This window comes from Schistocerca gregaria, chromosome 3 (genome assembly GCF_023897955.1).
Source record: "Schistocerca gregaria isolate iqSchGreg1 chromosome 3, iqSchGreg1.2, whole genome shotgun sequence".
NCBI lineage: Eukaryota > Metazoa > Arthropoda > Insecta > Orthoptera > Acrididae > Schistocerca > Schistocerca gregaria.
Window position 1 is genome coordinate 123446134 of NC_064922.1, and position 12054 is coordinate 123458187.

At 42.3% G+C, this 12054-nt stretch overlaps 1 protein-coding gene across 3 annotated transcripts in view; it reads left to right on the plus strand.

The window, feature by feature from the left end:
- Positions 1 to 12054, plus strand: part of LOC126355690 (calcitonin gene-related peptide type 1 receptor-like) — a 1110235-nt gene that overhangs the window by 978122 nt on the left and 120059 nt on the right. For all 3 annotated transcript variants that reach the window (XM_050006057.1, XM_050006058.1, XM_050006056.1), the window contains exon 6: positions 4033 to 4124. In XM_050006057.1, the coding sequence (XP_049862014.1) occupies positions 4033 to 4124 (92 nt within the window). The remainder of the gene's footprint in view (positions 1 to 4032; positions 4125 to 12054) is intronic.

The following is a 12054-nucleotide window of genomic DNA, read 5'->3' on the forward strand; positions in this document are numbered from 1 at the left end:
TTTGTAACCCTGTATTCACCTGACCATAAGTCTTGTTCCTCCTGCCACCGAACTTCACTAATTCCCACTATATCTAATTTTAACCTAACCATTTCCCTTTTTATATTTTCTAACCTATCTGCCCGATTAAGTGATCTGACATTCCACGCTCCGATCCGTAGAATGCCTGTTTTCTTTCTCCTGATAACGATGTCCTCTTGAGTAGTCCCCTCTCGGAGATCGGAATGGGGGACTATTTTACCTCCGGAATATTTTACCCAAAAAGGACGCCATCATCATTTAATCATACAGTAAAGCTGCATGCTCTCGGGAAAAATTTCGGCTGTAGTTTCCCCTTGCTTTCATCCGTTCGCAGTACCAAAATAGCAAGGCCGTCTTGATTAGTGTTACAGAGCCATATCAGTAAATCATCCAGACTGTTGTCCCTGTAACTACTGAAAAGGCCACTGCCCCTCTTCAGGAACCATACGTTTGTCTGTCCTCTCAACAGATACCCCTCCGTTGTGGCTGCACCTACGGTACGGCTATCTGTATTGCTGAGGCACGCAAGCCACCCCACCAACGGCAAGGTCAATGTTCATGGGGGGGGGAAACTTAAATAGAGAAGTAAATTACTCTCTTATAGTAAGCATGGAGGTTTTGGAAGTGCCTCCCTTTTTTGTTCAAGCACTGCCGTCACCTGCTTAGGAAATTTTCTAGGCGAATGTTAGTTTAAAGTTCAACTAATGCGTGTGGATCTTATTTGTATGCATTCTATTTTAAAGAGGCTGTATATTATTAGTATTAACTCTGTTTTGAAACGCGCTATGAGTTTCTTATAACGAGAACTTGGCTGTAAGATTCCTCACCACTGATACTTGGCGAAACCAGGTTCTCTGTCAGTTAAAACGAGAAATGAAGGTTACATAATATATTCCACATATCTCTCACTGTTAATTGTCCATTGGAAAAAATTGGGCTTATTTTTGTCTCCCCGCTTCAAGGACACCACACTTCTATTTTTTGATCATAGCTAACGCATTGCGTTACGTTTACAGAACTCTAATAACAGTATAAAAGTTATTTTGTAAATTAACGTACTTACTTAGCTGGAACCATGATTCCCTCCTAAAGAAACTAAAGTCGGGGTGAATTTCTCTGTCATAAATCCTAGTCAAAATCCAATCGCAAAAACAAACCTTTTTGCTGGGTAGCCCGGTTTAAGTTTTTCCACTGCACTGCACTAACTTCAGGTACTCCGTAACTGTTTAAACAGTGCCATAGCAAAGGCTTTCGAGAGCATGTCCAACGTTATACAGAGGACTATATGTGGCCGTATACGGTTTCTGTGAAGGGCACTTCCCGCTTCACGAAATTTATTTACCTATCAATGAATGGTAATCCGATTAGGAACTTGATCATCAGGAAATTCGTGTTGAAATAATCTCCTTACTGCACGTGCTATTCTGTACACATGTTTGACCCATACGTGAATACTATTCTGCGAATCGAATACTTGTATTTCTACATTTCATTTCAAACACATTCAGTCAGTACACTGTATTGCAACACACAAAGACGTGCTACCTGCGTAAGATTTTTGCACAAAGAAAAAGGAGCTTGTCTAGTTCGCATTTCTGCCGCTAGACGAATAAAGCCCCACTAATTTCCAGTTCAATCAATTTTTTGTTGTCCACCAGGCTTGTTCTGTTCATCTGCAGTGATTGTTTTGATAGCGCTATTTTCATTTTGTGTCTTTTATGATGGCAAGTTTCAGAGAACAATGTGCAGCTATGAAATTTTATTTTCTGCGTGGTGAAAATGCTGCTGTTTTAACGTTCAAAACAGCTTACCAAGGTGACGCTTTGGTAAAAAATCAAGTGCACAAATGACTTGTTTGATTTAAAAATGGCGACATGTAGATTGATGACAAACATCGCTCTTCCCGAATCAATGAAAATATTGAAAAAATTCGAGAGCTTGTGTTAACAGACCGTTGACAGACAATTGATCAACTGTCAAAGATTAGTTGGTTATTTTAGTGTTCGGTTCAGCGAATTTTTACGGAATATTTGGAAATGAAAAAGGTTGCTGCAAAGTTTATTCCTCGGGTTCTAACAGACAATCAAAAAGAACTTCGAGCTGAAACATGTCGCACTTCGAAAAAAATAGCTTCTGAGCCAGAAACAAATTAACGTCAACGGAAGACGGCATCATCAGCCCACCCAAAAAAAAGTCGTCAAATCAAATCGAACTTCAAAACAATGCTGATTTGCTTTGCGCAGTTCATTCAGTGTTTCTTACCCCAGAACAGTGCATCAATCAAACCTTCCATTTGTAAGTTTTAAAAAGATTGTGCAACAGTGTTCATCGAAAAAGACCGGATTTGTGGCAGACAAGACACTGATTCTACATTTACATCTACGCATATACTCCGCAAGACACCCAACGGTGCGTGGTGGAGGGCACTTTACGTGCCACTGTCATTACCTCCCTTTCCTGTTCCAGTCGCATATGGTTCGCGGGAAGAACGCCTGCCGGAAAGCCTCCGTGCGCGCTCTAATCTCTCTAATTTTACATTCGTGATCTCCTCGTGAGGTATAGGTAGGGGGAAGCAATGTATTCGATGCCTCATGCAGAAACGCACTCTCCCTAAACCTGGACGGCAAGCTACACCGCTATGAAGAGCACCTCTCTTGTAGAGTCTGCCACTTGAGTTTGCTAAACACCTCCATAACGCTATCACGCTTACCAAATAACCCTGTGACGAAACGCGCCGCTCTTCTTTGGATCTTCTCTATCTCCTCTGTCAACCCGACCTGGTACGGATCCCACACTGATGAGTAATTCTGAAGTATAGGTCGAACGAGTGTTTTGTAAGCCACCTCCTATGTTGATGGACTACATTTTCTAAGGACTCTCCCAATGAATCTCATTCGTTGTTTCATAAATGAAATATATTCTAGAGTTTCATACACCTGTAAGCATGGTATGTATTCTGTGCAAAATTCATCGAAGAATCTTTCTAACTTATGAAGAAAAGTGTACCTATAGCAGTCCCCAGCTCGTGGTTGTGCGGTAACGCCCTCGCTTCCCACGCCCGGGTTCCCGGGTTCGATTCCCAGCGGGGTCAGGGATTTTCTCTGCGTCGTGAAGACTGGGTCTTGTCTGCTGTCCTTAGGTTAGTTATGTCTAAGTTCGAGGGGACTGATGACCATAGATGTTAAGTCCCATAGTGGTCAGAGGCATTTGAACTATTTTTTGTACCTATAGCAACAAATGCAACCATTAGTAAGCGAAAAACTAATGAAATTTCACACGTGAAAAAAACAGTTCGTTATGTTTTGGAACTTCCACTGCAGTGAGTGTCAATCATGAATCCCTCCTGGTTATTCTGACAAAGTTTTATGAATTTATTTATAAAAGTATAGACACTGGAAATTAAAACGTCCTGTGTTGCCTCTCCTGCTCCAAGTCGGCCCGTTTGACGTCCTACCCCCTTAAACCTAACTAACCTAAGGACATCACACACATCCATGCCCGAGGCAGGATTCGAACCTGCGACAGTGAACGTCGCGCGGTTCCAGACTGTGGCGCCTAGAATCGCTAGGCCACCGCGGCCAGCTGCAGATAGTCTTTCGAACAGTGGAAGCAAATGTATTAGTTGTAAGGGAATGTATTTTGAATACGAAGATTGTTTTGTAAACAATATGAAAGTATATAGCTTTTAAAAAATAATTCTGGTTTCTTTCTTTTGGATGGCAGCAAGCGAAGCGAGAAGTCCGAGCCAAGTAGTTATTTACAGCATGAACGTTGCGAGTTGCGGATGTGGGAAGCTGACACTTCAACATGAAGCAGCAGTGCTGGCCTGTGGCTTTAGTGGTCTCTGCAGTGTTCCCCAGACGTCTGGCCTCACACTGCATGACGTGGCGGCGCACATGGCGCCGTTAAGCCCGTCCTGCGGCCGCCTTGTGACGCTGCCTTTTCACTGGCGCCATTTGGCCACCGCTGCCGGCTGTTACTGCGGCGTGTGACGCAAGCGTCGTGTTTCAGTGGCGGACGCAGGTGAACCTGGTGTACGTGGCCGGCTACTCCGTGTCGCTGGTGGCGCTCATCATCGCGCTCGCCGTCCTCTCCTACTTCAAGTGAGTACCGCCGACTTCATTCTGCAGTACCGGCAACAAACCCGAGTTTTCCGCACCTGCTGCTCTGTCCACTATTGTCGTCTCTTTATGCTTCCATAAATCTCGGTAAGCAGCTATGAGGTACAGAGGAGAGAGAGAGGGGGGGGGGGGTGCTCAGTGCAGTCTGCTGTCCCATTTCGTACTATTAGCCAGTTGTACACGAATTCTCTAAGTTTCATGACAACTGCAGAATTGCTACTTAAATATGCTGTCTAACAACGAGTTTCTTTGCGCGTTAATACTCCGCATCAAGCACAGAAATATTTGTTCTGTAAATAAAATCGCCTTCCCTTGTTGCACTTTGTTTTATTTCCCCAGGCGCGTTTCACCTCTCTTCACTTTTAGCCGTAATCGGTAGGATGATTTCTTCTAAAACATAGTGCAGCAAGAGATGGCGTCTTTAACTGCAAAACAAATATTTCTGTGCTACCTGCGGAGAATGACCACACGAAGAAACTCGTTGTTACCCAGCATATTTTAAATGGTAATTATGCAGTTGTTATGAAACTCAGAGAGTTCGTGTAGCGTTTTGTAAGTAGCACAACTACTTAATTAGTGTTCGGAATCATGCGTACTGTGTACTTAGAGTGTGAGCGCACACACATTTCTGAACAAAAGATAGAAGATTCATGTATATATTTTTATGTATGTTTTCTAACAGTGCAGTATTTTGTGTACATTGATGTATTTGGTTACTCGTGTCACAAAGCTTCTATCATCCAAGTTCTCCCTCACATACGCTGGCAGCTGCATGATATTCCCATAATTTATTTATAATAGAGAGAATAATTTCTCGTAGAGTGCTTTGTAACATTTTGAAAGCTTAACGAGCAGAAGATAATAAATTTCTGAAGTTACTAAAAACATCGCTGTTGGTGTGATGAATTACTCCTTTTCAATATGAGCCTTGTAAGTAACTTAATCTTCTTTTTTCGTAGTTCCGTAAGCCAGCAAATCTGATTTTTTGCGACCTTCCATTAAATTTCAAATTCTTTCACAATAGAAAATATGGATTAGAGGCATTAAGGTAGATACTTTTCAGTGAAGATGATAGATATTAGTTTCAAATTATAACCGCGAATCTCGATGATAGCACGTTTGTAAGTAGACTAAAATATGCAAATGCTAAACCGCTCTATAAAACTGAAACTCGGTATTAGTCTTTTACGTGAATTGTCTTGTTGTATAATTTGGATCTATATAACAGCAATTCGTTAACTAAATCAGCAAAGAGACCGCTTAACTATGTATTGTCTTTATTATTAATTTACAGAGTTAGTTTCACGGGACAACTTAGTTGCATAGTCGTATTGTGGATCCTATTGTAGTTGGTCTGTGAGTCGGGCTTTCCAATTTGTCCCATGTAACACAATGTTTCTTGAAAACCGAAATGCTGTATATAACTTATGTAAGTGTAAACTTTCTCTAAAGCGTTTGTTTCAGAACTTCTCCAAAATATCAGGATTAAAAATGTATTACAAATTTGGATTTTTTTATGTTTTGTTTATATCGTTTGTGTAGAATACGGTGTGTTACGACACACAAAGACTGACGATCATGACCTCATCTGCCCACTAGGCAAATTCAACAGAAGTTCATTATTCTCCAGTCCAACAACCTATCCACTTTCCGTTTCCTATGTACGTGTTACACATTTATTTGATTTCGTCAATTAACCGCTATTTTTTTCTACCTCTGTTTAGGCTTCTTTCAAGTTTCTATTCGTTCTATTGCATCCTTTATCATGTCATCCCTTATCATCCAGTGTCCAACCAAATTCCTTTTCCTTCTTTGAAATATTTTCAGTACTTAATTTTTCTTGTTTACTTTTTGAAACACAATTTCATTCCTTATTTTGTCTCTTCATTTCATACATTCCGTTCTTCTCGAGACCCATTCTAAAGCCTTTAACAAATTATCATAGAGTAGTTTGTAACATTCTGAAAGCTTAAGAAGCATATGATAATAAATTTATGAAGTTATTAAACACATAGCTGTTGGTGTGGTGTATAACTTCTTTTCTATAACAGTCTTCTAAGCAATTTACTCTTTTTTACTAGTAGTTCCGTAAGGCACCAAACCGACTTTTTGCGACTTTCTGTTAATTTTCAAATTCTTTCACACTAAAAAATATGGATTAAAGTAAGGCAGATAATTTTCTGTGAAGATGATAGATAGTAGTTTTAAATTATAACTGCAAATCTTTCCGCAACAGTGTCCATGCTTCGCCATCATACAGACCAGCACTGCATAAACTTTTGATGTAAAGCAAAATTTTCCGTACCGTGTCTTCTCGTTGTAAATATTACACAGATCACAGTCTGTGACTGCAATAGTTCTGTGTGTATTTAATGCACTGTTGGCAAAAGAAATACATCAAATATTCGTCTGCTATAATCACGGAGAATTTATGTTCTAGCTGTAACTGGTGAGCAATAGCTGCTGGATGTTATTGAATAGTCGCCAGGCACATTCTCTGCCATCACCGTAAGCCACGCCCCATTGTGTTGACGACACGAAAGACGACTAAGGGTTGCTTAGTATGCTTCACTACCATCGCGGTGATGTTTTTCTAGGGTACTCTTATCATTTTGGTTACCACAGGTACAGGGGGCGAAAAAAAAACCTAACTCTTGTCATTTATATTCGTAGCGAGCTACGTTTCAGTGTGCTTATTTTTTTATAATTTGATGGAATATCTGAAGCTAGAAGTGAAAATCGCCAGCATGATGGAAAAGCTAAGACGAACATAATCATGCACCTTAATGGGAAACTTGTCATCATTACTTCTTACGCAACCGCATAACTGTTATTGCCTCAGCCATATAGGCTGGCCATCTAGCGGCGAACAGGCTATGTCGTCGGCAACTTGCGTGGTTAACTGACACGAGCTTTGTTATTCTGATCGCGATGCACCTGATGTCAATAAATCATTAACTTCCTTTATATTACATGTATCGGTAAGTGTTAGCTGACAAACATCAACAATGTGCTCAATCATGTGCTCATGAATGTTCTTGTAATTTTATTGTTTCAAAATATCTGATGTATTAAACTGTAATTGTGAAAATAAATGTGAACCTTCAGTGCGAACAATTTTAATATATCAAAGCTGTTTTGTGACTGAATAGATTTTCCATAGGTCTGAAATTCTTAAAGAAAACTGCATCTCTTAATCCCGAAATTTATAAAAAATGATTTGTGCAATATAATATCTGCTCTGCTCTTCCCCTGTAATTAAAATCATGTGATTTGCAATGAAGTTGGGTTAGGTGGGGTAAGGCCAGTTTTGCTACTATGGATAAGACGTATGATAATCGTGTTTCAGTGGCATAAACCAAGCACAGCGTAGAAGTGTACTCTAGTCTAGGGAACAATAACAATATAGTTAAGGTATCCAACTACAGAGAGATTCTCAAGTGCACGCCTTAGTAGTGAACTTTATCAGACTCCATCACATGGTTCAAGCAAAAAGTACACCTTAATATCAAAAGAATAAGGAAAAGGAGGTTAATATTTCTTATACACCAGAACTGAATGAACAAAAACAATTATTTGATTAACTCTCGGACGGGAAGGCCACCACGACATGAATTAATGAAATTCAGAAAGACTTGAGGGGTCGAACATCCCGGATCCTCAAAACGGGACCTGTTTCGAAGCAGAAAACAAAGGCCAGAAGAATATGGTGTACGAACAAAAGAAATAGCACAGCGAAGATGTGAAGGAGCATTACCAAAAAAGGAGACTTCGGGGAAAGAGGACAAAATGAAGCTGCAGCGTGATTCCAAGCAGTAAGTTAGCCAATAATAACATGTTACAAATATTTAAAGTGTTCGTTCACAAACAGCATTACGACCTCAGGGAAGGACGGTGAAATAAGAACGACTACCTAAACATAGGTACGTGTGGCGAGGTCGATGACCGACTGTTGCCAAGGATTACGAGTAGTCCATGGAACGTACTCACGCTTTAGTCACACACGAAACGTATCAATAAAAGATTAGAACGCGAATTTCACTGCTGCGGGTGGAATATCAATGTGGATGCTGCCCATCTGTTCTGTCCCATCCAGCCGTGAGTGGACAACTGTCTGCTCTTTCAGCAGGGTCCAAGCAGACACGGACAGAGGTTTACTAGTTATATGGTGCTCGAATGCTCGGCGAGTTTTGGAGCCCGTTATGGAAAAAGCATCCAGAACAGGAAAGGAAGCCAATTTACATTCGATACCATGTGCATGTGTGTGTGTTAGAACCCTATTGGCTACGCGTATTAAAGGAAACGAATGTGGATGAAGTTATGAAAATTGTTACCACTCAGTGAGGGGGAACCATATAGAACATCATGTAATCATGCCCCCCTCACTCGCATTCAGCCACACAATCACTCTATCGCACACGCCTTAAGACAACAGAGAAAGGATGAACGGTGTTATGCCTGGGATTAAAACGGAAGTAAAACCACAGAAGAGCTGTAGCGAAAGCACATCGAAATGGTCCTGCCTGACTACTGAGTAGAAAAAAAAAAACAGTCGTCGAACCACTCACCCTATAAACACATTAAAAATATCTCCCTTAAGTTTTGGGAAAAGTTGGACAAATCACAAAACTTTGATCTGTCAGCAAATCTGCCTCTGTCGACTGGTGTGAAAATAAAACACAGTAAAACACAATCTAATATAATATGTTGCACAGTGATCTGTCCGTCACAAGAACCACACATTGGTGTGTCCTCTCGCCGGAACAAAAAGCCATGCGTTATAGGGCTGTGGCCTATCTGAAGACGAGTAAGGTGGACCCCGTCTCGTCCACATGGGTTGAAGGAAGTAAGCCGCAGCCACGTTGTGGGATTTACTAGACGGAGCTTATCGTGTGTCACTTGCAGACGCCGTAGACGCGAGACTCTGCATCTCAACAGCGAGGCCATAGCATGCAGGGTGCACCGTACTAACTGAGCATCGTGCCACACCTTCTTGGCCACTACATTTGCTCTTGCCGCAGTACCCATGTGGCCTGGCACCCAGCAAACGGACACCACCTTCCCCACCCATTGTAGCCGGAGGAGGAGGGCGTCCTGGATATTCTGAACTACTTTATCAGCTGGATAGAAACGCTGGGGACACTAGATGGCACTAAGGGAGTTGGAACAGACGAGAAATTAAGGAGGCATGTCACGTCTCGTCTGCTCCAGTACCCTGAAGATCGCGGATAGTTCGGCATGAAATGTAGTGAACTATGGAGGCAACTCAATACGGAAAACAACAGAGCAACCAATGGCGTCCCTATGTTTAGACCTGTCTGTGAAGATGGCTGCATAGTTTTGGCGTTCATTTAAAATGTCTGGAAGTATAGTATTAAATACAGAAGCAGGGGTGCAATCTCTGCAGCAACCAGAGTGACAGTCGGTTGAAACCCCGGATCTAAGCCTGTACATACTCCTTACCAATGGACTCCAGCATATATTTTGCATGGACTCCAAACGGCCTTGTTCCCCGTGCATGATGCGATTCGTAAAGAGGCGCTCCATAGCTGGAGGAGCAACGCTATGGTATGCTGCGCATCAATAATTTTCAGGTACGAAGGCCTCACTGACCTATACACTTAGCACCCGTAGTCCATCAGCGATCGATCGAATGAAAGCGCTATAAAATTACAGCAGACTTCAGAATGTTCGACGCCCTTTGGGGCCTTGTCCTAGGTCCTTCATATGTAGTAACCACGACAGCCTGGAGTAACAAGTAAGGCTTTAAAATCGCACTGAGTCTTTAAAAGTGGGAATATTGTGCCACATATGCAGTTATGGTAAATTAAAAATACGACGAGAACTATTAAAATAAAATCACACACATCTTTTTAGAGAAAACGTAAATCCTGTCTTCACAACATACTCCGACAGCGTCTTCAATATCAGTCACAACAAACGAGTTGCCGTTGCAGTACTGGTAGAAGAACAGAAAACTGCAATATCGTCCACAAATAAGGATCACTGTACAGGATCCATTACTGTAGACATTTTACTGTTTATGGCTATGGGAAAGAGGTAACAAAACGCAGCCCAGAGGAATAACATTCTCCTGCTCAAAACTATGTGTCAGCACATGAACAACTAGATACCGAACAAAGCGCTTTGATAAAAAGGATCAAACATATATATGAAATGGCCACGGAAGCCTCATCGATGAAGAAAGAGGTGTCTCCAAGTATTATCGTCAGTATTACTTACATGAAAAAATATCCCTACACATTGCCGTTTATGTAGGAAGTATTGCTCAATAGCAATCTCTAGCAACATGAGGTTGTCGAAAGTCGATGGAAATCTCCTCAATCTACACTGAGAACGAATTAGAAGCTGTCTCACTCAAGTATCCAGACCAGACGACGATTAACCATTCGTTCCAAGGTCTTTCCTACATAGCTCGTTAAGGCGGCGCTCTGCTGGCTACTGAGACACCTTCGCTTCTTTCCCAGTTTGAGAAGAGGGATCAAAATTTCCTCCCTCCACGAGTTGGGAAAGTTGTCTGTCTGCCATATCGAACTGAATCTTTGTAAGAGGATTTCCTTAGGCACTGATTGGAAGTTCCGCAGCACACTGTGTCGGATTTGGTCGAGACCGGGTGCAGTATCACAAGCTGCAGACAGTGCAGCATCCAATTCCCACATGGAGAAAAGGCTGTTGTAGGACTCTTAATTGCTAGAACTGAAGCCATCCCACCCTTTTCCATGGTCGCACGGTAACGATGGATCACAGGATCCTAGATGGCAGTGGCAGAACTCAGGGGAAAATGCTCTGCTATTGTCTGTGCAATGTCTCCAGTTATTGTTTGGACACACGCCTGATTCAACAACGCTGCTATAGGTAACTTACCTTGAATTGCTCTCCTTGTTGACATATCGAATCTTCACCTTCGATAATCGAAAGTCTTCGAGGTTTCCGCCGTTGGGCACCTCTTAATTCGTCGTAGAGCTGCACGCCGTAACCTGAATAACTAAACAGCACCCGTCAGTCCACCAAAGCACAAGAGGCCTCCTAGGATGACCAGAGGACCTCGGATGGTGAAATAAGCTGCGTGGTGGATTACTAGTGTGATGTGGTACAGCCACTCCTGGATGTTGTGATGGTTCTCAAAGAAGGCCAGCTGGCTGAACATAATCCATTCAGCTCTGCTGATCATCTGTCATGGCTGTGTTCTTTGAGGCAGAGCTCCATCCGCTAGGTGAATATGACGTGCGAAATGGCAACTGGAATGAAGCTCGTCAGTGACTTCCCACTCAACAGAGCCTGCATGAGGTGTAGAGCAGAAAGACTGGTCAATGGTTGAAAATGACCAAGTAGCGACACACGAATGAGCGTGAGTGCCTGTATTGGGGATGCACAGCTATCGAGACACCGTGAGCCTCACCAAAATCAGACAAGTAAACCTCGAACCGTAATATGTAATGGGCACTGAAGTCCGAAGTAGGAAAAACTGTTGGAGAAGTTATTCTATAAGGCCTGTTAGAGCCTCAGAAATTCATACAGCAACTGCTTGTAAGTCAGTAGGTAGGGGAAAAACAGAGGAGTGGTGCACATTACAGACAAACAAAGCGACCTCTTCCTTGGCACTCTCCAGAGTGTATAGCCCCATATAACAGGGCCATCAGAAGCTTTAAAATGGGTTTCCTGCAAAAATAAGCGCAGGGCGCGTTGCTGTGGTAGCACTTCCAGTTCCTCCACATGTGTCCTGAACACATTAATGTTAGTTTGCAGTATGGAAGTCATTTTAAAGAAAAGGTTTTGCTCTGTTTTTCTGCTTCTCCGCCTTGGTGGCTAGACAGCAGCGGATGTGGGACGTCCATACCGGCGATGGTTGTATCATCGTCAGACCCATCAGTGAGCAACAAAGCGAAGTGGT